A 25564-nucleotide genomic window follows, 5' to 3' on the forward strand; every position below is an offset into this window, starting at 1 on the left:
CATGTAATTATCAAATAATAAAAAGGCATTTAATCATTATAAAAATACTAATAATAATAATGGATTTTCCATAGGACTGTCAAATCGATTAATTGCGATTAATTGCATCCAAAATAAAAGTTTGTGTTTACATAATTTATGTGTGTGTGCTGTGTATATATGTATATATGAATACACACGCATGCATGTATATATTTAAGAAATATATGTGATATAGATTTATATTTCTAATATAAATCATATATAAATATGAAAAAAAAAATATATATATATATATATTTCTTAAATATATACATGCATGTCTGTATTTATATATACATATAAATATATACAATATGCACACATATCATGTAAACACAAACTTTTATTTTGGATGCAATTAATCGCAATTAATCGATTTGACAGCCCAACTTTTCCTACATTAGAAAAATTCAATCATTTATTACCCATTTAATTGAAATTGATTACATTTTAAATTAACATTGATCTAAAAATATTTTAATCATGCATTATTTTATAAAATAATAGTAGATCTATTATTGTTGACATTTTATTGTCATCAGATCAATTCAAGCAATAGCCATTCAAGCTTCAATTAACCATTTAATATTACATTTTATAATTAAATGGGTTAAATTTTATGTAAAAGTATTTTAATAATAGATCAAATAAAATTTAATATAATACAATAATTTTATAATATTTTTATATAATAATTGGAGTCAATATTTTGTTTATTTCTCTAGTTATTTTGTATTGCTTTAAATGCACCGATGGTAGAATAATAATAATAGTATTATAGTTTTTTTCTTACCATCAGTGCAATTTAAGCAATAAACAATATAATTCAAGAAATAAAATTTTTTACAACTCTTTGTGATGTCTATTCAGTGATTTACTCGTCTGCCATAATATTGTTTGAACTATCTTAGTTTGGAGATTTCTCAGAAAGAGGTCAATTCGATTAATCGATTAAATAATCTGCACATCTTGTATCTACTAATTTCTATTGATTGAGAGCACTAGCATGATTTCAGTGGCTTACCCTAGTGGTTAAAGATCTGGGCTGGTGTTTAAATGTTGTGCTTCAGAACTGCGGTGTACATCATGGTTAAGAATGATTATGTGTAATTTTATAGATATCCTGAATGAATTGCTGCAAAGGGAGAATCGGGTCCTGCACTTCTGGACCATGAGGAAGAGAAGGCTGGACCAGTGTCAGCAGTATGTGGTGTTTGAACGCAGTGCCAAACAGGTTTGATGTCTCCCTCTTCCTCCATCTGTTCCTTTGATGTCTGATCAGTCTGATTATTCACTTTTTCTTGGCCCAAGGCTGAGACTGACAGACTCATGACTCACTGCCATGGCTCTAATTAAACCGCACAGAGACATTATAATTAAGTCATTTACCTTTTTTGTGTGAGTGTTTTGATTTGGACATTTGTGCAGTAGAGCCATAGAGTTTGCTTGGAGAATCACATTAATAATTAATATATGGAAAAGGCCTATTGATTAAAATATCACAACCATGCACATTTATATGTTCAGTTGTGTTTTGTTTTTGCATTTAGCTATGTTTTACCTTACTGTCTGCACCACACTATTTTAAAGTGCTTCTTTCTCTCTGTCCAGGCTCTGGAGTGGATCCATGACACCGGTGAGTTCTATCTGTCCACACACATCTCCACTGGCTCCAGCATCCACCACACACAGGAGCTTCTGAAGGAGCACGAAGACTTCCACATCACAGCCAAGGTACAACTGCACCACTGCGGAGACAATCACCTGGGGCCGGTTGCACCAGCTAGACTTAAAAACGCTGGGTGTAAGCCCTACGCTGGGCTTTGCAACGTCCTGCTTTACGATAAATATTTACACCTGTTGCACCAACTGAAACTACGATCAGGCGCAACTACGCCCGGCGTAGACAATGCGCGTCCATGCCGACACATTCTCCCTCAGTTATAGATATAGCTGAGACGTCGTTCATGCCGCAATGGCTACAACTACTAATATAGAACTGAATTGCTCAAGACATAATATGTCTTACAACCGGGTGTACGTCCAGCTGGTGCAACCGGCCCCTGGGCTGCACCTTTTAACTATGCAGTTACCTAAAGCTCTTTCTCTTCCTGTGTCCCCAGCAAACTAAAGAGCGGGTGAAGCTGCTGGTACAGTTAGCGGATGGTTTCTGTGATAAGGGTCACTCCCATGCCGCTGAGATTAAGAAATGGGTCACGGCCGTGGACAAACGCTATCGAGACTTCTCCCTTCGCATGGACAAGTATCGCACGTCTCTAGAGAAAGCCCTCGGCATCTCCACAGACTCAAACAAAGCAGTATGTGTTTTCTTTCTCATAATAGTGTGATATCTGATCATTCTGAGTCTTGACATACAACATTCCAGCATTTCTCATGAGTTCACATGGTTTAGAGTCATAATCTGGACAAAGAGTTTGTGCTTTTGCCAGCAGGCTGTCAGCAGATTATGTAAGATGGCTATTTACAAATTGCATTAGCAGCATCAATCATTTTTACATACTCGTAATATTTCAAGTAAGTCTTCTTCTGGTCAAGTCTTTTCAAAGAATTGTTTTACAAGATTTACAGCTATTAGAATATTCCTGTATGTAATCAGCATATTCAGAATACATTAAAATTTATTTCCTGGTATTCTCTTCTAGAAACACTTGAGGTGCAAGTTTTTACTCTTGTTTTAATTGTAGCTGTACACAATAAATGAATAAACAATTCTCTTTCATGTCCATAACAATGACACAATAAATTACAGATTATTATAGTATTTATTCATATTTTGAATTAGGGTTTATTTTTTTGTTTTCAGTTTAAATTTTAGTTTAAGTATTAGTCATTTTATGTGCTAGTTTTAGACCCAAGTTTTACATCTAGTATTTATTTTATTTTATTTCTGCTATTAGAGTATTTTTGTGCATGTAATAATAATCAGTGGGAATAGTCCTGAAAAAGATAGCAGTCAGAAGACTGTGGGATTAACACGTCGTTCGTTTTTAATTTCCAGAGTAAAGACCTGCAGTTGGACATCATCCCAGCCAGTGCTCCAGGGTCAGAGGTCAAACTCAGAGATGCTGCCCACGAGCTTAACGAAGAGAAGCGCAAGTCTGCCCGCAGGAAGGAGTATGTCTTATTTACTATTACTCATTGACTGAAAGGTCACTGAAATATTCAAATGAATTCTTGGTCTTTTAGACTGAGAAAGATCTACATTTTCTGATATAATGATTTTGTCTTTTCCATTTTTGTAGCTTCATCATGGCTGAGCTGATCCAGACAGAAAAAGCTTATGTACGAGACTTGAGAGAGTGCATGGATGTGAGTATTTTATTGTACTGTATATTATTAATGCGTTTTGGCTCGGTCATTAAAAAAAAAGTTTTTATTTGGATCTTTTGTCCCGAATTATGGAATATTCAAAGCAAATCACGATAAAAACCTCTTACTTCAGACTGTAATGTAAATAAATCTATCAATTTGAATCTTTTCCTCTCATCCAGACATATCTGTGGGAGATGACCAGTGGCGTGGAGGAAATCCCACCAGGGATCGTTAATAAAGAGCATATCATTTTTGGTAACATGCAGGACCTCTACGAGTTCCATCACAAGTGAGTTCATGCAAATGCTTTAAGCCTCGTCCCTTTTTTTAAGAATAAATCCTCCCATCCAACATCCAATGAGTTAGTTTCCTGTTCTCTGTAAGTGGCTAATATATATCGCTCTTTTTTTTTTTTTTGTGCTTCACCAGTATATTCCTCAAAGAGCTGGAGAAGTATGAGCAGCTTCCTGAAGATGTGGGCCACTGTTTTGTGACTTGGGTGAGTAGAGTTAACTGTGTTTGAATACTAATGTTGTATCTGCTTCTTTCAGAATAAGGTTGTTAAAATGCCTCTTTCATCTTTCTGCAGGCCGATAAGTTCCAGATGTATGTGAACTACTGCAAGAACAAACCAGACTCCACTCAACTTATTCTTGAGCATGCTGGAGGATATTTTGACGTGAGTTGAATGTTTCTGTTATGATTAAAGTATTTCATTAATTTTGAAGTTTCATCATGTCTGCCTGTCAGTGGCCAATTTGAAGCTCAATGGTGAAAGTTAGTATATTGATATTGCTGTTACAGGAAATCCAACAGAGGCATCGCCTGGCCAACTCCATCTCATCATACCTCATCAAACCTGTTCAGAGAATAACCAAGTACCAGCTGCTCCTCAAGGTAAAAACATCTTGGATTCATCCTGAAACTTACAGACAGGTTTGTTTGAAAGTTCAGTGATAAGTCGGTTTGCATTTTTAGGAGCTCCTGACTTGTTGCGAGGAAGGCAAAGGTGAAATCAAAGATGGCCTGGAGGTTATGCTCAGTGTTCCCAAGAGAGCCAACGACGCCATGCACTTGAGCATGCTGGAAGGTGAGCGGAAGCACACAGACACACAAAGACACACATGGAGCGGATGAACCGGTTTCTGATGGCAGTGAATGTCTTCAGGATTTGACGAGAACATTGAGTCCCAGGGAGAACTGATCCTGCAGGAGGCGTTCCAGGTGTGGGATCCCAAGACTCTGATCCGTAAAGGACGGGAACGTCACCTGTTCCTCTTTGAGATGTCACTGATCTTCAGCAAGGAGGTTAAAGATTCCAATGGCAGGAGCAAGTACATCTACAAGAGCAAGCTTTTTGTAAGTTCCACAGCTAGGTTAAAAAACTGAAACCTCTTTATATGCAGGAGATCTGATTGTTTTAAATGCTTTGTTCTGACTGCAGACCTCTGAACTGGGTGTTACTGAGCATGTGGAAGGTGATCCATGTAAATTTGCCCTCTGGGTTGGCCGGACCCCAACTTCAGACAACAAGATTGTCCTCAAGGTAACCCTCTCTTTTACTCTCTCTTGCTCTATTGAAAAGCATGGCACTGTTTTGCTCCAGCTTTCTACATTGCATCTCTGTGTAGCTTGTCTCTTTTGCACTTTAACAAAGTATTTGTAAAATCCACATATTCAGTGTGAAGACTCACATTTTTCACTTGTTTTTACAAACTGGGGGATGAAATGTCAGTTGTTTTCTGTAGTAATTGACAGCATGCCTCAGGTGCTGTTGATATGATTTGACATGAAATATTACTTAAAAATAGAACACCTCAGGTTGACCCTAAGGACACTGTTAACAAAAACAAAAATTAATTTGTATCAAACTGGGCCATTGATTATATAGGGAAGATATGAATACTTGCGTCTTTGGTTCTGACTGCATGTTAGGGGAAGTCGTGGCCTAATGGTTAGAGAGTCGGACTCGTAACCCAAAGGTTGCGGGTTCGAGTCTCGTACCGGCAGGGATTGTGGGTGGGGGGAGTGAATCTTTGGTTCTGACTGCATGTTAGGAGAAGTCGGACTCGTAACACAAAGGTTGCGGGTTCGAGTCTCGTACCGGCAGGGATTGTGGGTGGGGGGAGTGAATATACAGTGCTCTCTCCCACCTTCAATACCAACCATGAGGTGCCCTTGAGCAAGGCACCGAAGCCCCAACTGCTCCCCGGGCGCCGCAGCATAAATGGCTGCCCACTGCTCCGGGTGTGTGTTCATAATTCCAAGTATGGGTCACCATACTTGGCCACATGTCACGTCACTTTCACTTTCATAAAGTGCAAGGAAACAAAAACAAAAAAAAAGAATGGTCTCTACTGGTGATACTGGTGATGCATTGTAAGTGGCTTCTGTCTGACAGTAACTGTTAATTGACTGCATGCTGCTTTAAAACCTTTAAAACCATCTGTTCAAAACTTTCTTCAGTGAAATGTGTACAATTACATAGTTATTTACTGTCCGTTTATATATTTTCAGCATCATTACTCCAATCTTCAGTGTCACATGATCTTCAGAAATCATTCTAATATGCTGATTTGCTGCTCAAGAAACATTTATGATTATTATCAATGTTGAAAACAGTTGTGCTGCTGAATATTTTTGTAAAAATGGTGATATATAATAAAAGTTGTTATTTATTATTTTTTTTTTCCAGTTCCACTTTTGCCTATATTTTCTGGCAAGAAATTTCAGCAAAATATTGTAGTTTGACTGGACTCATAATATATAGGCTATATATATTATATTTAATAAACTTTATTTACATTTTTATTTTATTTTAAATATTGTAAATAAAAATACTGTTTGATTGGACTGACAACCTTTGACCATATCATAATGCGATGTGTTTTCTCATGCTTGATGCTTTGGCTTCTTTTTCAAACTACTTTCATTGGCAAAGAAAAAGTCCAAACTAACTGGCCAATTTCATGAAAGTAGTATTTTCAGAGCAGACCCTACCATGGTGTTTGTTAGTTTGTGCAATTCTTTCATCACTCACCCAGCCATCCGGCTCCAGAGTTGGGCACACACATGTCCGTCTCAGCGCTGGGCAGCACAAACCCTACAACGAACACCTCCACCCCGTCAGACATGAGTGCCAGGCCCAACACGAAGAACAGCTGCCACTGGAAGCGTCCGTGTCCACACTCCTGGATGATGAGCTCGTACTGCTGCGCCAGCTCCTCCTCATCCGCCTCTCTCTCCTTCTCCAGCTCTCGCTTGTCCTTCATTCCATCCGTCAACAGCTGGCCAATCGCCACCTGGCCACGCCCATCCGTGGCCCCGCCCCCAGCAGGCACGCCCTGGTACTCGCCCTCGTATATTTCGTCTTCGTCATCGTGGCCCTCGGTGGCGTCGCTGGATCCCTCGTCATCCTCTCGCTGAGCCTGGCCGTCCTGATAATTGTAACAGTCTTCGTCGGCGCCCTCGTTTTCGTCGTTTTCAAAGCGGCTGTAGCTGCGGCCGGAGAATTCGTTCGAAGCACGGTCCACCACTTTGTTGACCTTCTTGCCGGCGTGGCGTTTCGCCTCCTTGGCGATGTCACGAGCGCCTTTAACCAGAGATGTCCTGTCTCTGTACGAGTCCTCCATCTTGGCAGAGTTCAGCTGTTTGGCTGCAGAAGTGGATTCCACCAGTCAGGAATCAAACGTGAGTTTCAGAGGACGAGATCAGTTACTGTGGGTCAGTCGAGTGGTTTGGAGAAAGACAGCAGTGGACAGGAGAGCGTGACGTATGCGGTTCCTTCTGACGGACAGCTTCATTCACTCAGAGGTGAAGGGAACTATGGGGAGAAGAAACAGAGTCATATTTCACGTGGGAAGTCGTGGCCTAATGGTTAGAGAGTCGGACTCGTAACCCAAAGGTTGCGGGTTCGAGTCTCGTACAGGCAAGGATTGTAGGTGGGGGGAGTGAATGTACAGCGCTCTCTCCCACCTTCAATACCACGACTGAGGTGCCCTTGAGCAAGGCACCGAAGCCCCAACTGCTCCCCGGGCGCCGCAGCATAAATGGCTGCCCACTGCTCCGGGTGTGTGTTCACGGTGTGTGTGTGTGTTCACTGCTGTGTGTGTGCACTTTGGATGGGTTAAATGCAGAGCACTAATTCCAAGTATGGGTCACCATACTTGGCCACATGTCACGTCACTTTCACTTTCATAAAGTGCAAGGAAACAAAAACAAAAAAAAAGAATAGTCTCTACTGGTAATGGCTCATGTGCATTGTAAGTGGCTTCTGTCTGACAGTAACTGTTAATTGACTGCATGCTGCTTTAAAACCATAAGGCTACTCTGTTCAAAACTTTCTTCAGTGAAATGTGTACAATTACATAGTTATTTACTGTCCGTTTATATGTGGTTTACTGTGCGTCATAAGAGCCAAAGAAAAATTATCTGCTTAAATCATTCAGTGTCATGTATTTCATGTCAAAAATACACACGCACACCCACCCAAATATGTATTTTATAGTTTATATATACTGTATCTTTTTTTTTGTTGACAATAACAAAATAAAATATATTACAAATATATATGTATGTATATAAAGACTGCAGTTTTATACACTTTAAGAAATAGTTTTAAAATATTTATTGAACACTTAATGATTTGAATTGAATTATTTACATCTTAATGAATTATTTACATCTTCAAATGGCAGTGACTAATGTATAAACCATTTATCACAACACTTTGACAAATTTAGCTCTAAATGATCACAAAATATGTTTATTAATGTTGTCCCTATGTCTTACCGGCCACTGTCTCATGCAGTATGATATATGGCATTTTATAAAGCAGTAAAATCTTGTATATTTCTATATTTCGAATGAAGCTAAGTCAGGGATGCAAACATGGATCCATGGTGAGTATGGCCACACAGATAACTCACCCTTAGTTAACCATTGAACAGAAAATAATTGTGTACTCTTACTCAACATTGTGTATTTCTCTGTGTTTTCTCTTTCCACACACATAAACACAGGCGTCCGGTATTGAGAACAAACAGGACTGGATAAAGCACATCCGTGAAGTGATTCAGGAGCGCACTGTGCATCTGAAGGGGGCTCTGAAGGAGCCCATTCACATCCCCCAACCTTCCACAGCCAAACACAAGGGACGCAGATACACCCCCATTGCAGATGCAGCTTGCATGACAGTGCTTGCATCTTGAGGTACGCGATCTTCTCCAGTTTCAGGGGTTTGGTCATCTGGACTGCAGACGGATTGGGATTTCTCATGGGATGCTTGGCTCTTGCTTTTACCCTTCACTTTTTTTGAGGTTCCACCACCATCGGAAAACTTTGGGACGAGGAATTCAAAGCAGGCTTTATCGAGGTTTTGAAATCCGAGAAATTCGGCGCATCTGTGGATCTCCAGGATGTTTTCTTTCGTGAAGTGAAGTTTTGCAGTGTAGGCAAACTGCAGAAGAGGTTCAAATCCTTCCACCGTGACCTTGGGAGATTAATGATGTAGTCATGATTACTGCATGAATGGATCATTTGCAAATCGCATTAACTGGGTTATTGCTGTCACTTAATTTACTCAATTTAATCTCAATATATAAGGCCTAATTTGACAGCACTGCAATGTAAACAAATTTTAAAGGAACAGTTCACACAATAATGAACACTCTGTCATCATTTACTCGCCCTAAAATTGTTCCAAACCCGTATGAGGTATTTTGATGAACGTTGGTAACCAGACAGTTGCTAGTAGCCATTGACTTCTATGGTATAGAAAAAAAATACCATGGAAGTCATTGACCACCAGCAGCTATTCTAATCAGCATGTGTAACTTTATGCCGTTGCCATAACAATACGTGATAAATAATGTAATAATTTAACAATCATGAATTCACAACACAGTAATTTCTAAACAATAACTAATGCTTTATTATACTCATTATATGCTATTTCTTCTGGGCAGTTTTCACATGAGACAATTTTTCTACATTTAAATGAATGTTTATACATTTTTAAAAATATTTTAGAAAAATTGTTAAGTTTGAACTGGAATATTTTGGCATATTTTTTATCATTTTGCATATTACTCAATAATATTTTTTACTGAACTTTTGTGTCATTTCAGGCATAGTAAATTTGACCAAAATGAATTAATATAATATGGAAAAATAATGACAAAATTTAAAGGAATTTTTGACAAACACTATGACTAAAAGCACGGCACTTTTTCTTTTTCTTTTTTCTTTAGTTGTCAGGTGGTTGTGAGCTCACAGTGGTCATCCATGACTTCATGGCCGGTAACAGTAATGAACTGACAGTGCGAAGGGGACAGACAGTGGAGGTACTAGAAAGGCTCCACGATAAGCCGGACTGGTGCTTGGTGCGGACCATTGACCGTTCCCCTGCCCTGGAGGGCCTGGTGCCCTGCGCCATGCTCTGCATTGCCCACTCCCGCAGCAGCATGGAAATGGAGGGCATCTTTAACCACAAAGGTGGGCAAATTTCTGAAACGCTTTCCAAAAATCATCCCAAGCCTGTGTCCAATAATAATCACAAGTTTCTCTTTCTTTTTCTGTGTTTTTCCAGATGCGCTCTCTGTGTGCAGTAACGATGCCATCTTGTCAGGCTCCTCTGCCACCCTACAACCAGGTCATGTGATGGGCTCCCAGAGTTCCCCTGGGCCCAAACGCACTGGCAATACATTAAGGAAATGGCTGACCAGCCCTGTGAGGCGACTCAGCAGTGGTAAAGCCGACGGCCACGTGAAAAAGCTGGCGCACAAACACAAGAAGAGCCGTGACGTCAGAAAGAGCGCCGACGCAGGCTCACAGAAAGACTCGGACGACAGCGCAGCCACGCCACAGGATGAGACTCTGGAAGAGGTTTGTGCACTTTCTGTTTTTGCTTTCTTGTATATCTTGCTAAATATTATTCATACTTTTTCAAAGCTGTTCTTACTGGTTTTCTAAATATATAGCCTAATTTGTGGTTTTGTCCCTGAACCTCCACAGAGGGTGCGTAACGAGGGTCTAAGCAGCGGGACCCTCTCCAAATCATCATCATCAGGTATGCAGAGCTGTGGAGAGGAAGAGGGAGAGGAAGGAGCTGATACTGTGCCTCTTCCTCCACCCATGGCCATCCAGCAGCACAGCCTCCTCCAGCCGGACGCACAGGATGACAAGGTGAGCCGGCACGACAGAGCAGAGGGGGGCGACAGAGGAGGGGGGTTGGTACGAGTGAGAGTCACTAGTTTAGATTTCCATTTTTTGTTTTTGTTTTTTCTCGCTGCCAACCTTTAAGCCTCAATCCTGTCAGAGACAAAATCCATTAAAATCTTCTGTGTGCCATTGTGTTAAATAATATTTCCTCCTGGGATATGCAATCTTTACTTTCACTTTCAGTTTTCCAGTTCTAGCTCAGTTCCAGTTCATGTGTGACTACAATGCAAGCATCGTGAAACTGTTTTTCTGATCATTTTAAAACCGAAATGGGAATCATATTGATCCCCCATCACTCCTTGCATTAACATGCGTCTTCTGAGATTGGGTAATTTGGAGATTGGATGAAGTCTTGGATGGATTCTGATCACATTTAATAAGGTTGAAATGTGTTTCTTTGCAATTAATCAACAATTTCAGATTATTTATTGAAAATAAAATTAATGGTGGTTCATTAGTTCCATATGTCAACACTACCAGTTCTAAATGAGAAGTTGAAAACAAGCAGTTTTGTCACAATTACATCAGAAATACTTGTAATATCCTAAATTGGAGGAAGTGTTGTGTTGGACAATGGGAGGCCTTAGAGTCAAAAAGGTTGAGAACCACTGGTCTACATCCCATCACGAAATGCATGTTAATGCCAGCCTTAGAGATAGAGAGAGAGATTTTTCTTTAGATAGAATGTAAACATCCTATAGTCTCTTGTAGAATGGCCACAATAGGATGAAAAGCTCGAGTTCTAGCTGGTCTCATCGCTGCTCAAGAACAGCTTGTGACACTAATTTGTTTTTCTCTTTTGTTTTGTTTGGGCTGTATTGTTTGCCATAGCATTACGTTGATTTGTGTCCTGTCTATGTTTTATCTCAGTTCCCATACCTCTCCATCTGACTCCTCCCTTTCTGGCCTCCCTCCTTTCATATCATTTCTCATTGCTTTCTTTTCCCATAACCTCCCTGGCTTATCAAAAGACCCAAGACCCCCTTTCTTTCTACTTTTATTTGCTGTCTTTTTTGTTCTTTTTTCTTTTTTGGTAGAGATTTAGAAGCCGACCACTTCCTGAGAATTCCACTTTGAAGTAGTGTTCTTTTAGAAGCGGATTCCTCACTTTGGTTTGATTCCGTTATTCCACTTTCATCTAGACAAGACCCTTTCTGTTGTTTAAATCTTTCGGATTTAAACGTAGAACCACAAAATGCCCTGTCTCATCCTTTTTCATTTTTTCCCTCTTCTAATTTTTTATTTATTTTACGTTGTTGTTTTATATACATATGAATTGGTCCAACCTTTAATTGATAGTCCTGCTAACGTGCTGGTTTTTGATCGAACTGAGTTCCTCAAACACGTTCAAATACAGCTTCAGAGTATCAGGGCACATGCGCTGTTAGACGTTTGTGTGCAAGTCTGTGCAAATGTCAACTTCAGGGAGCTGTGATTCGGTAGAACCAAGACCCCCTTTCTTTCTACTTTTATTTGCTGTCTTTTTTGTTTTTTCTTTTTTGGTAGAGATTTAGAAGCCAACCACTTCCTGAGAATTCCACTTTGAAGTAGTGTTCTTTTAGAAGCGGATTCCTCACTTTGGTTTGATTCCGTTATTCCACTTTCATCTAGACAAGACCCTTTCTGTTGTTTAAATCTTTCGGATTTAAACGTAGAACCACAAAATGCCCTGTCTCATCCTTTTTCATTTTTTCCCTCTTCTAATTTTTTATTTATTTTACGTTGTTGTTTTATATACATATGAATTGGTCCAACCTTTAATTGATAGTCCTGCTAACGTGCTGGTTTTTGATCGAACTGAGTTCCTCAAACACGTTCAAATACAGCTTCAGAGTATCAGGGCACATGCGCTGTTAGACGTTTGTGTGCAAGTCTGTGCAAATGTCAACTTCAGGGAGCTGTGATTCGGTAGAAAGAGGGTCATGTGCCTTACAATGACTCTGAATCTCAGAGACCACCCTCACTCTTTACCCCTTTAACCAACCCTCCACAGTGAGTGAACATCAAAGATCACACAACAGAACTGGGCGCGCACTCTCTCTCTCTCTCTCGCTCTCTCTCTCTCTCCCTACCGTTAAGAGTATCGGTATCGGTGCATCCCTACAATTTATTAAAATTTTAAAATTTTTTATTGTTGGTATTTATTGTAAATTTTGTGTTCAAATTCTGTTTAATGCTGGCACTGTAATTGAGATCCTTATTGTTTTTGTGGCAGATAAATATTTATCTATTTGCAAAATAATTATTAATTATTTTTACTTAACTTTTTAATTAGTAGAGTAGCTTATATTCAGCTTGTACTATGACAACCTGCAGCTTCAGTGTTGCTTACCCATCATTTTATTTGGCTGGACTGAATTTGATTGTCTCGTGTCCACACAGGCTCTGGAGGACAGACCCAGCTCTTTGTCTATGGAGCAAGGGGACAGCAGCAGCCCCTCTTTCAACCCATCTGATAACTCCCTTCTCTCCTCCTCCTCTCCGATCGATGAGATAGAGGAACGCAAGACCGGCTTTCTCAAGAGACGGCAGTATGTCATCATGCTTTTTTCTCTCTCTCTGTTATTGTCCTCATTCATTGTCAGTGTCTATAACACGTGTCCCCTTTCCCCTTTTAGTTACGTTCTACTGGAACTGATCGAGACAGAGAGGGACTATGTGAGAGATCTCAGTTTGGTCGTGGAGGTAAATGAACACTGTTCACGGGATGCTGAGATACAGGGAGTGATCATGTGACTAGATCTGAAGCGCATAAATGTGTTGTGTGTCTGGTAGGGCTACATGACCAGGATGAGGGAAGATGGAGTTCCAGATGATATGAAAGGAAAAGACAAAATAGTTTTTGGAAACATTCAGCAGATATACGACTGGCACAAAGAGTAAGTATCTAGTCTGTGAAGTATTATATTTTCAGTTATTTTTAAATGATGGACATTGATGGAAAAAAAATTCAGCAATTTTATTACAATTTTACAGAGTTTGAAGAGAGATGAAACTAACTATAATCCTAATTGTTTCAGTTTCTTCCTGGGAGAGCTTGAAAAGTGCCTTGAGGTTCCTGACCGGCTGGGCCCTCTCTTTGTCAAACATGTAAAATTTTAAAGCTTTTTTTAGGCAACCAATCAAACTTTTTTTTCTGTAATATGATATTGTGCATACTTATGAACTCATCATGCCTTTCAGGAGCGAAGACTGCACATGTACATTGTTTACTGTCAGAACAAACCTAAATCTGAGCACATTGTCTCAGAGTATATCGACACCTATTTTGAGGTGCGTAACTGAAGTCTTTAGTCTGATTTGAACATATTTTCTGCCCATTATAAAGTTTGCATTTCCTAATGAAATACATTTTGCATTCATGTTGGTATACCACCAAATTGAAATTACATAGAACATAATGAAACATTTATAATGTGATATTAATTAAATACATTAAGCATTTATATATATAAGCATCAAGGTCCGTTTTTGACCCTCTCTTGTAGGATCTGAAGCAGCATCTGGGTCACAGGCTTCAGATCACTGATCTGCTCATTAAACCTGTGCAGAGAATCATGAAGTACCAACTGCTGCTTAAGGTTTTGTCCATCTGGCCCACTGCATCTCATTGTTTTAGCACTATTGACAGAGATGTTACTCTAATCTTGATTCTGATGTGTCTGTTTTGGTTTATTTATTTCCAGGATTTCCTTAAATTTTCCAAAAAAATCGGAATTGATTCAGTAGAATTGGAGGTTAGATTTTTCTTTGTCATATACTACAATTCAAAAGTTTGGGATCAATAAGATGTTTTTGGCCTGTTGTCATGTGTCTTGCACTCAACAAGTTTGCATTTATTTGATCAAAAATGCCGTACATTCAGTGTCGCATGATCCTTCAGAAATCATTCTAATATGCAGATTTGCAGCTCTGCATATTAGAAACATTTCTTATTATTATCAATGTTGAAAACAGTTTTAGCAGTTATAATGACAGCTTAATATTTTTTTTTCTTTCAGGATTTTTTTTATAGAAAGTTCAAAAGTGGAAATCTTTATCTTTTGTAACATAATAAATATATTTACTGTCACTTTAGATTAAGTTAATATGTCCTTGTCAAATAAAAGTATAAATAAGTGTCTTTAAAAACTTACTGACCCCAAACTTTTGTGTGTGTATATATATACTGTATATACATATATAAGTAGATGTATATTTATATATTGATTGGTTGTCATATGTATTTATACTGATGAAGTTATTGATGTGTTGTAGAGAGCGGTTGAGGTCATGTGCATTGTACCAAAAAGATGCAATGACATGATGAATGTTGGTCGACTCCAGGGATTTGATGTAAGATTGCTGTGACCTTTTTATATGAGTAGATTATTATCAAGAATAATTGAAGTGTTTTACATGTGAATTAATTAATCTGATCGGTCTGTCTGTCCTTCACAGGGAAAGATCATTGCTCAGGGGCGTCTCCTCCTGCAGGACACCTTCATGGTGGCTGAACCGGATGGAGGCCTGCTGAACAGAATGAAGGAGAGAAGAGTCTTCCTCTTTGAACAGATTGTCATCTTCAGTGAACCTTTAGATAAAAAGAGGGGCTTCTCGATGCCTGGCTACCTGTACAAATACAGCATCAAGGTACAGGCGTCCTTGTCTGTCTGTTTGACGATTGGTATCTAATTGTGTCATGTCAGACTCTGTGATAAATATAAGACTGTATAAATTAAAAATATTCTGTTTGTATGTGTGTAGGTGAGCTGTCTGGGGATTGAGGAATGTGTGGATGGAGACCCATGTAAATTCGCACTGACCTCCAGAACATCTAATGGCAGCAAAGAGGCCTTTATTCTGCACTCAAGCCATCCTGGAGTACGACAAGTCTGGATGCTGCAGATCAGTCAAATCCTGGAGAGTCAACGCAATTTCCTCAATGGTACAGTATAGAAGTACTTAGGAGTACTTGGGAGTATACTAAGTACACCTTTAAATCATCCAGGAATCAACTTGAAATGTTAAAAATGTATTTGTCTATATAGAAATGAACATTAACCTAGAATAATAAAGTGTTATATATACATGACAAGTTCATGATGTCTAAATGCTAATGAATTGATCCTCATTGTAAAGTTTTACCAAAATTGCTTACAATATCTTTATGTTGGTTTGCAAATCTTTCCTGTTAAGCCCAAAGTATACTTCGTACTCTTTCTAACGTTTCATCGGTATCTCGTATGGGAACACCCCAGGTGTGACCGATTGTGGAAGCACCAAGGACACCACATCTGCCAATCACGGCAGACCAATCGCTGCAGTGATCAGGGAGTCCCGCCTCCCTGTATATAAACCGCAGCTACCTGCTGTTTCGTCATTCTCATTCTCTTCCCCGTGGAAGATTTCGGAAGCGGTCCTCAGTAGACTTTTGGAATTATTGCTCAACAGTTTACCAACGAATGAGTGACTGCACTTGGAGTTGGATACCTAATGCGTTTTTCAGCTCTAAGTTTCTCAATAGTCTATGTTTTTTCCCAAGTTTTGGTGGTGGTCATCATGCACCAATAAGAGAGCTCACTACTATCAGCACAGCTCCGTACTAGTTTTCACATTGTGGTGGACTTACCGTGCAAAGAGCGTGCAGATGTCTTAATGGCCATCTCGAAAGAGCCAGAAAGCCACAGAGTGAAAGGCCGTCCTCTACATCCTTGCACCTGTGGAGCATGGATTTCTGCCAAGGAGTCTCTGCATCTCCTGCCTGGACGTTAAACATGCTCAGGCAGCACTATCCAATCCCAATGGCTACACTCACTGCTTGATTTTCTCTACTAAAACCCAAGAAAGGAGACTCTGAATGGTAGCCGCAAGAAAGTCGGACCCATGGAGTGTCCGGTTGGTGGTTGTAGGAGAGAGATTGCTGTGGCTGAGCTTGTCTGGACTCTGAGAAAGAGAAAGTGGAGTTTTTGAATGCCCCCCTCAATCCAAAAGCTCTGTTCGGAGAAACTGTTACAGCGATGCAGTAGCAGTGCGATCTACGGAAGAGGCAGGGAGAGGCATTCGATGTTTGTCTCCCCAGAATGCCAGTGGCTCGGCCTTATCATCCGAGCCAGCCAAGTTTCAGACCCATGGGAAAAGGAGGTCAGTCTGAGTATCAGCCTTCCCGTCACGTTCAGCCACAACAACCGTAAAGTGTGGCCGCACAGACGAAACCCGGGTTTGTGAAACCGAAAACAGCAATGAAACATCATTCCGCAAACCCCTAGAGTAGCAAGAAGAGGCGGTCTACCTGAGACATCTACCAGAGTTTCTCTGTCTCATCCCTTCAGAACATTCCACATCTCCCTCCTGCTGAGAAAAGGAGAAGGAATTTAAATACAGAAATTTTTCTTGCAGACTGTTCAGTCAACTGTGTGCAGGAGTGTGGCCCATGTTCCCCAGGTGCCCCCCAAAACATTGTCTCCCCCGCTACCCACGGGGTTTGTTCTGAGGGAGGAAGACCAAAAATTCACAAGCATCCCAACACAAATAAAACGTTCTCTGTTGCATCCAGGCCAAGGGCTAAGGGTGCAGAGTGGGATGAAAAAAGAAAAGAATCACAAACAATCAAACCAAACAAATATGAATATAACTCCCTCACTGGGGCGAAGTTCCCCCCCTTCGCCACTAGCTGCAACACCGATAGTGAGCAAAGAAGGGAAAGGCCCTCTCGCTGCTCAAACAATGAACTGGCGCATATGTGCAGTTCATCCCTGGGTTTTAGCCACTATAGACGAGGGGTTACAGACTCCAGTTCGCTGTAAAACCTCCTGTGTTCAATGGAGTGGTAATGTCTGTGGCCCAGGGAGAGTCAGCTCGGGGTTTGGAGGAAGAAATATCATCTTTACTGAGAAAAAGAGTGATAAGAATAATTCCAACGGAAGAAAGGCAGCAGGGCTCCCGTTATTTTGTGATTCCCAAGAGAGGGGGAGGTCTCCGTCCCATTCTGGATTTACGAGTCCTCAACAAACACCTCAGAAAGTACAAGTTCAAAATGCTTTCACTCAAAACATTGTCTCAAAATATTCTCCAACGGAAGAAAGGCAGCAGGGCTCCCGTTATTTTGTGATTCCCAAGAGAGGGGGAGGTCTCCGTCCCATTCTGGATTTACGAGTCCTCAACAAACACCTCAGAAAGTACAAGTTCAAAATGCTTTCACTCAAAACATTGTCTCAAAATATTAATCAGGGTGACTGGTTCACCTTGGTAGATCTCCAGGATTCATATTTTCACATAGATATCTTTCCTGCACACAGGAAATCTCTGAGATTTGCATATCAGAACACAGCATAGGAGTATGCGAAAATTACCTTCGGCCTTTGTCTAGGTATTCAGCAAATGTGTAGAGGGGGCTCTGACTCTGTTAAGGAATACGGGAGTCAGTCTCATCTTATCTAGACGATATGCTCGTTTGCGCACTGTCCCCACGCCAAGCAGAGCTTGATACAAATACACTGGTGACTCAACTGGAGAGATTATGTTTCAAGATAAACCTGGCAAAGAGCTGTCTGACTCCTTCACAGGAGATAATCTACCTGGGTCTCAGGTTGAATTCAGTGAAGTTTCAAGCTTTCCTATCAGAGGAGCGCATCGAGGCGTTTCACCGCTGCATCTCCCTTTTTCAGCGAGGGAAAACAGTATCTCAGATTGTGCCTCCGGTTACTGGGTCTGATGGCCTCAACACTGTCCCTCTGGGTCTATTGCGAATGCGGGAATTCCAGAACTGGGCAGCATCACAAGGTATCCCCATTAAACCTAATCAAGCCTACATAAGGAGGGTACGAGAACGCGGTCATATAATGATTCTAATAGCACCATACTGGCCGGGGAGACTGTGGGTAGCGGAGATTGCGCAGCTGCTCTACGACCAACCATGGCCACTACCAGCACGCAGGGATCTTCTCTCTCAAAAGCCCCATTTGAGCCCGTTGAGAGCATCTCCTTAAAGCTGCTTTCTTTAAAGACGGCTCTGTTACTGGTTCTTACTACAGCAAAAAGGGTTAGCGAACTGCATTTTTTTATCAGTTCACTCCTCATCTATGATGTTCACTCCAGGTGGTCTAAAAGTAACTTTTAGAACTAACCCGGTGTTTATGCCTAAAGTATTCGATCACGCTGGTTCAGGTCAATCCGTGGATTGGATGGCTTTCCATCCACCACCTTTTTCATGTCCAAAGGAGGAGCAGCTACACTCTTTATGTCCGTTGCGGACTCTACAAATGTATCTACAAAGAACCAGACCACTTCGCAAAAGCAATCAGCTTTTTGTTTCATGGGCCGACTCTTTTAAGGGAAAGCCTGTCTCCTGTCAACGCCTCTTGCACTGGGTTGTAGAGTCAATTGTGTTATGTTATAATAGTGTGAATATAGAGCCCCCATGTAGCTCACTCTACCAGAGGTATAGCTACGTCTTGGGCACTATTTAAGTGCATTTCTATCCAGGAAATTTGTGCTGTGGTTAGCTGGTCTTCCCCACACACTTTTGTGAGATTCTATAGACTGGACGTGACAGAACCTTCACTTGCCCATTCAGTCCTGGGAGAGAGTAGACAAATTGTACATTAAGCTCTTGGGTAGCCCAGTTTATTATAGTGTCGAAATGTTCAGACTATACTTATTTGCGTTAACCACTTGAGTTGGGTCGAAGAGGTTTAATTCAGATCATATTCATCTTTAGTCTGCTTCGTCAGCATATCGGCAATACGGGGGTTGTCTATATCCCATAGTGAGATACCGAACGAATGGTAAAAAGAGAACTTTAGGTTACTAACGCAACCTCAGTTCTCTGATAACATGAAGTGAGGTAACTCACAGTGTTGCCCTCCTTGCCTGTTCCACACGGAGAAGAGATATGCGGAGAATGACAAAATGGCAAGTAGCTGCAGTTTATGTACAGGGAGGCGGGACTCCCTGATCGCTGCAGCGATTGGTCTGTCATGATTGGCAGACGTTGTGTCATTGGTGCTTTTGCAATCGGTCATGCCTAGGGCATTCCCATAGTGAGATACCTCACTTCATGTTACTTTAGTAACCTAAAGTTTTTGTACACGTACACTAGCATATGCGTACGGTCGACACTTGTGCGCTAGAAAAACCCGACACAAGAAGGCGGTCGGCACATGTGCTCTAGAAAGCTTCACCTTTGTCCAGCGTCTGTTTTTCTCCAGAAATTATGACTGATAAAAATGTATTTGTACTCTTTTAACCTAAAGTTGCGGCTCTCTAATTACCCCCTCATACAAGCGCTTGTGTTCAGCCGTCTGTGGTTGTTGCAGTCTCCGCTATTTTGTTGTTGTTCCGTCTCTTTAGTTTCGTTTTCTGCCAGCTTGTGGAACAACTGATTTGTGCAAAACCAAGTCAATGCACATGTGCGACCTGCGCGTACAAAGTAAAAAAAAAAGCGAAGTATACTTTGGCCTTTACACCCTTCTAAAATCTGGATAATCTGAGGTGTTATACTCATGTGCGAATCATTCTCCTCACTAGATGTCTTTCTCCTGTAGCACTTAAATCTCCCATAGACTACCAGAGGAACCATGTCGAGGGGCCTGGTATCTCAGGCAACAGCGTACAGGCTGGAAGTAGTGGGGGTCAGGTTATGGCCCCCGGAGGAGGTGGAGGGGCCCCGGCTGGGTCGGGTTCCCGCTCCCGTCCCTCCCGCATCCCCCAACCCTCGCGCTTGCCTCAGCCATTCCGTCATCACTCTCCTGCGCTGGGGCCCGGAGCCCACGAGCCTGACGGCCTCGACAAAATATCAGGTATGTCCCCAAGACCTCTCTCCAGGGGTCCCTCACCCTCTTGCACCACAGAGCCTGATCCAAAGGTGAAGGTTCCTGCAAGCCCTCACCCCAAACAGACAGACTCTACAGAAAGCACTTCCAAAGATAGCAGGGATGGAGCCGGCACGGTCCAAATCCCTCGAGCCACTGTGGCCCCGCTAGCACTGGTCAAACCCAGACCTGGAACGGTCTCGCCCATGGCCTCCCCATTAGCCACACCAGCTTTCAAAGACTCCATCCCACCCTGCAGTCCTGGGCCAAAGACGGGCGGCAGCTCTACCTCGTTCTGGAGCTCCGTTCCTGCATCCCCTGCCAGCAGGCCTGGTTCCTTTACTTTCCCCGGGGAAGCATGTGACACACTGGGACGGCAAAATCCGAACCAAAGTCACCGGCATTCCACCCACAGTAAGGACGCAGACCGCATGAGTACCTGCTCTTCTGCAAGTGAACAATCTGTCCAGTCCACTCAGAGCAACGGGGTAAGAGACACATTTCTGCCCCGGTCAACCGCAGTGCTTCAACTCAACTCTGCTCCTGTCTTCCCTCATGAATGACTTTCTAACCTGCCTGGATTCTGTCTGATTTCTGCCTCTCCTAACCTGGTTTCTACTCTGTGGACTTCCAACAGATCCTTTGCTCTGCATCTCAGAATTCTAACAAAGTTCTGCTTCTGTCCAGATACTAACTATGTTTATGGAGTTGTAAAACAAGAACCAGGTTTTCCCTTCCTTAAAAAAAGCTCATAACTTCAAGCTTTCTTTGTGGTGTGTACAATAGAATCAGCTTTTCCTAAGGACTAAAAGTGTGGTCACATTTACTATTGTTTTATGAATTTTCTTGGGTGAAATACAGTAATTTCAATAGGAAACAATACGAGTGGGAATTTCGCATCAGGGCGAAAGATTTCTGCACACAGATTTCTTAATGGGTTCAAATTAGTTGCATGGATTTGCTTCATTGACCAAAAGAACGCTGCTTGATTTGAAAGTCACTTCTGTGTGAGCTTTGTTTCATAAATCACTACACTATTGACAATAGACATTGGGCCTTTTTTGACCACAAAATTTTGCTAATCTGACCGCATCTTAACACTGTTAATTATTACAAAACTAATGCAAGAAATATCTGTGGATGTTTTGATTCTGTCTATCATGTGACCTAGTTCTGAATTTTAGATCTATTTAGCAGGCTACTGTAACTACCTTGGGTTCTTGTCTAACTTTCTTTTCTGTTTCTTTTCTTTTCCTTGACTATTCATGTTTATTAATGCATGTTTTCAATGCAGTGCACTTGCAGGGTTAATCAAAAGTTGTAAATATTGAGCATAGGAGTTATTATGGAATGTTTTGTCATCATCTAATACCAAAAATGAAATTCAAAACATACATTTATTATGAATTTACTAGCCCTCATGTTCTGTTGAGGGTCTGAGAGATCTCAAGACTCTCTTTTGTTACCATTGAAGTATCAAGATGATACGTTTCCTAATCTAATGAAAACTGATTTCAACTTGATAAAATGCTTCAAATGTCCTCCATAATAACTATTGCAATATGTCTAGGGGAGAGACCCAAAACATATAAACATTTATTAAACAATTAATTAAATAAAAGATGAAAATAAGAAATTTCACTTCATCATTTTCTGATTGTTTAATTTTACAATAAATTATTGCTACTATTCAGTAAACTTCAGTAATGCTAACATATTCTGGGTTTTGAGTAGGTCAGTGGAACATATTACAAGAACTTTTAAGGGGAAAAAAGAATCGATTTTCGAGCTTATTTTTTAACACATTTAAATGGAACATGAGGGTTGATAGATAAATGTGAAAATACTGTAATTTACCCCCAGGTAAACCTACAGTGTTATACACTACAGGCATTTGTGTTAAAGCTATAAAATCTCTCAGATACTAAGACCTGTATGTGTGTCTGTTTGTCCACAGAGTGAAAGCAGCAGCAGCAGTAATATCTCCACCATGTTGGTGACTCAGGACTATGTGGCTCTGAAAGAGGATGAGATAAATGTAGGTCAGGGGGAGGTGGTGCAGATCCTGGCCTCCAATCAGCAGAACATGTTCTTGGTGTTTCGTGCCGCTACCGACCAATGCCCAGCCGCCGAGGGCTGGATCCCTGGATACGTGCTGGGCCACACCTCCGCCATTATCCCTGATGTACCAGAGGGGACCATTAAGTAAGAGCTCGCCTCTAACCATTTACATAACACATTCTGCAATAAAATCAAACCCATTTTTGTTACAGACCTCTAGTGGTTATCATCTGTTCTTTATGTTGGGCATTCAACGTGTTTTAATCATTATTTTTAACATAATGGGTTGCTTTCCAGCAGGAAATCATCATCATGGCATACATCCCTCCGTATTCGTAAGAAGTCAGAGAAAAGAGAGAAGGAAAATAAAAAGGAGGCCAAGCTTGAAAATGGATACAGGAAATCCAGAGAGGGACTAACCAACAAGGTCTCTGTAAAGGTAACACTAATGAAAACACAAACAAATCTGTCTCTAATGTTATTTTCTAGAAAAATCCCTCAGAAAAAATGTATGCTCAAAACTTTGTTTTCCATTTTGCAGCTTCTAAATCCCGATTATATCTATGATGGTAAGTTCAAAATGTTTAAGTGCATCATTCAGTTTGTTTAGAATTATAAAGAAGTCATAAACATCTTAATAAGGGGTTGATGTAAATGTTTTTCCTCCAGTTCCCCCGGAGATCCTCATCCCGCTGAGTGATGTGACCTGTGATAAAGGGGAGTGTGTCACTCTGAGGTGTAAAGTGTGTGGCCGCCCCAAAGCCACAGTCACATGGAAGGGACCCGATCAGAAAATACTCACCAACAACGGCCACTTTAGCGTAGCTTACAGGTGTGAACAAACAGATATATATGTTTATATATATATATATATATGTATGTATATATATATATATTTTTTTTTGTCTTGCAGCTTTGGCATTGTACATACAATATATTATGTTTTTATTTTGTTAATATAAGTTTATGTATTGCTTATTGTGTATTGCTTTTTTAGATTTGTTTAAATTAGGGGGAAAATGCTAATAAGAAAAATAAAGATATTAGATTTTTTTTTGTAGTTATTAAACTCAGTTTTTGCTAATGTAATGGTTTTGTTTTCTGCATAAATCATAATTTATTTCCACTGCATCACAGTGAGACTGGCGAGGCCACTCTGCGTATCGTAGGTGTGACCTCAGAGGATGATGGCATGTACACCTGCATTGCAACGAATGACATTGGCAGTGTGACATCATCAGCCAGTCTCAGAGTTTTGGGTAAGATGTGATCCCATTCAAATTGGCAATGCAAACAGTCCACCTGGTGTTTCAAAGAGTATTTGAGCAAGGCTTTGAACTTAACTGAACTGTCTTTCACAGGAACTACTAGTGATGGAATCCGGGTCATGTGGAAAGACAACTTTGAGTCCTTCTACAGTGAGGTAGCAGAGCTGGGCAGGTGAGACGATGGGAATTTATGCACATAATTTTGATATCATATGGATTCCCTTATAAAACCGAGGCAGCATTTCAATTGTGTTGATGTTGTTTCTCTCTCTTAGGGGAAGGTTCTCTGTAGTAAAACGCTGTGACCAGAGGGGATCAAAGCGCACCGTAGCAGTCAAGTTTGTGAATAAGAAACTCGTGAAACGAGACCAGGTCACCCACGAGTTTAGCGTCCTACAGAGACTCCAGCACCCTCACCTAGTCAGACTACTGGACACCTTTGAGACCTCCAGCAGCTATGCACTGGTCCTTGAGATGTGAGAGCTCACACACGCACACACACTTTAATATCAAATAGACTGTTTCACACATGTTCATGACCACGTGTATTGTGTGACTGCACAGGTCTGATCAGGGCCGTCTACTGGACTACATTGTGAGCTGGGGGAACCTCACTGAGGAAAAAGTGGCCTTTTACCTCCGAGACATTTTAGAAGCTTTGCAATACCTGCACAACTGCAGAATAGTTCATCTGGATTTAAAGGTCAGTGTTATTTTTTTATGCTATTGTCAATATGTCAATATTATATATTAGGGATCTGGCCGATCAAGTAATTTTTTAACTGATCGTATCAGTTCTCCTCAGCACGATTCTTTTTTTATGTCAGCTGTCATGCTGGTGTCATGAAGTAGGTGGCAGTATGAACTATTAAACCATTAAAGGCAAACGTGCGTGCCGTGCGGGAACCAGGGAGGTCCAGTGTTTCCCACAGACTTTGTGGCCGCATATATATGCAAATCCATTCTCTGCCTCTGTGAGGTTTCCCCGGTAACGGCTGTACACAAAGCAGCGCTCTGCTCACAAACGCTGTTTTATCAGACATTACATGCAAGATAAAATGAAAATGACATCTAAAATTTTCTGAAGACAGTCGGATTCCTTCAGAAATACAGTGATATAAAAACACCTGCACTGGGTTTCGATTTTGAAACGTGCAGTGCTCATGTTTATTCAACGAAGTCGAAGCCTTTTGGAAAGTCTATTTGTGGTGGTCAGTTTTGATATTGTGGCGGGCCGCCACAAATAAATCAATGTATGGGAAACACTGGAGGTCTGTTCTAGTGCCTCTCACACTTACGAGCTTTTGTGTTCAGTGTATTTGATGCACACTTTTGTAACGATCACTCATTAATTTATCCTTTATTTTTATCTGCCGTCAGACTATCTGAGAATTCATAGTTATAACTTGCTTCGGATTTGACTGATAGACTGACACCGCGAGCTTCATGCTTTCTAACCATATCTCCACATTTTTCCCTTTATGTTGCAATTAGTCTGCTTACAGATATAATTATTCTGCATACACATAAAATACAAGACGTTTATATCAGTAGTCCCATATTCATAATTGTGACCACATTTCCAATGTCTACCATTGTAACATGTTTACATCTACAGTGTGTGCGTCTTTATACAGTGTGTGTATATATATATATATATATATATATATACTGTATATACATAGAGAGATTGTATCTTATTACAGGGCTCGACATTAACGCTTGTCCGCTTGTCCGGGGCAAGTGGATTTTGTGAAGGGGCAAGTGAAAGAGAATTTTACTTGCCCGACTGGACAAGTAACCTGATTAAAATTTTAATAACAAACAATAACTAAGGCAGCACCGAAACTTTGGCAAGAATGATTCTGA

General features: G+C 40.8%; 1 protein-coding gene across 1 annotated transcript in view; it reads left to right on the top strand.

Moving 5' to 3' along the window:
- LOC107731729 (triple functional domain protein-like) overlaps positions 1-25564 on the top strand; it is a 79434-nt gene that overhangs the window by 50224 nt on the left and 3646 nt on the right. Inside the window, 38 exon segments of the mRNA XM_016542893.1 lie at positions 1140-1255; positions 1633-1755; positions 2145-2339; positions 3041-3156; positions 3285-3351; positions 3534-3643; positions 3784-3853; positions 3944-4033; positions 4159-4251; positions 4333-4444; positions 4523-4713; positions 4799-4900; positions 8226-8255; positions 8376-8541; positions 8673-8803; positions 9606-9849; positions 9944-10239; positions 10369-10539; positions 11407-11463; positions 12958-13106; positions 13194-13260; positions 13351-13454; positions 13596-13665; positions 13759-13848; positions 14064-14156; positions 14262-14312; positions 14833-14910; positions 15016-15207; positions 15322-15502; positions 20100-20854; positions 22324-22571; positions 22725-22866; positions 22969-22996; positions 23097-23259; positions 23565-23686; positions 23789-23867; positions 23971-24171; positions 24260-24398. Coding sequence (XP_016398379.1) covers positions 1140-1255; positions 1633-1755; positions 2145-2339; positions 3041-3156; positions 3285-3351; positions 3534-3643; positions 3784-3853; positions 3944-4033; positions 4159-4251; positions 4333-4444; positions 4523-4713; positions 4799-4900; positions 8226-8255; positions 8376-8541; positions 8673-8803; positions 9606-9849; positions 9944-10239; positions 10369-10539; positions 11407-11463; positions 12958-13106; positions 13194-13260; positions 13351-13454; positions 13596-13665; positions 13759-13848; positions 14064-14156; positions 14262-14312; positions 14833-14910; positions 15016-15207; positions 15322-15502; positions 20100-20854; positions 22324-22571; positions 22725-22866; positions 22969-22996; positions 23097-23259; positions 23565-23686; positions 23789-23867; positions 23971-24171; positions 24260-24398 — 5432 coding nt within the window.

The sequence above is a fragment of the Sinocyclocheilus rhinocerous genome, unplaced genomic scaffold (assembly GCF_001515625.1).
Source record: "Sinocyclocheilus rhinocerous isolate Xijiao unplaced genomic scaffold, SAMN03320098_v1.1 scaffold193, whole genome shotgun sequence".
In the NCBI taxonomy this organism is placed as follows: domain Eukaryota; kingdom Metazoa; phylum Chordata; class Actinopteri; order Cypriniformes; family Cyprinidae; genus Sinocyclocheilus; species Sinocyclocheilus rhinocerous.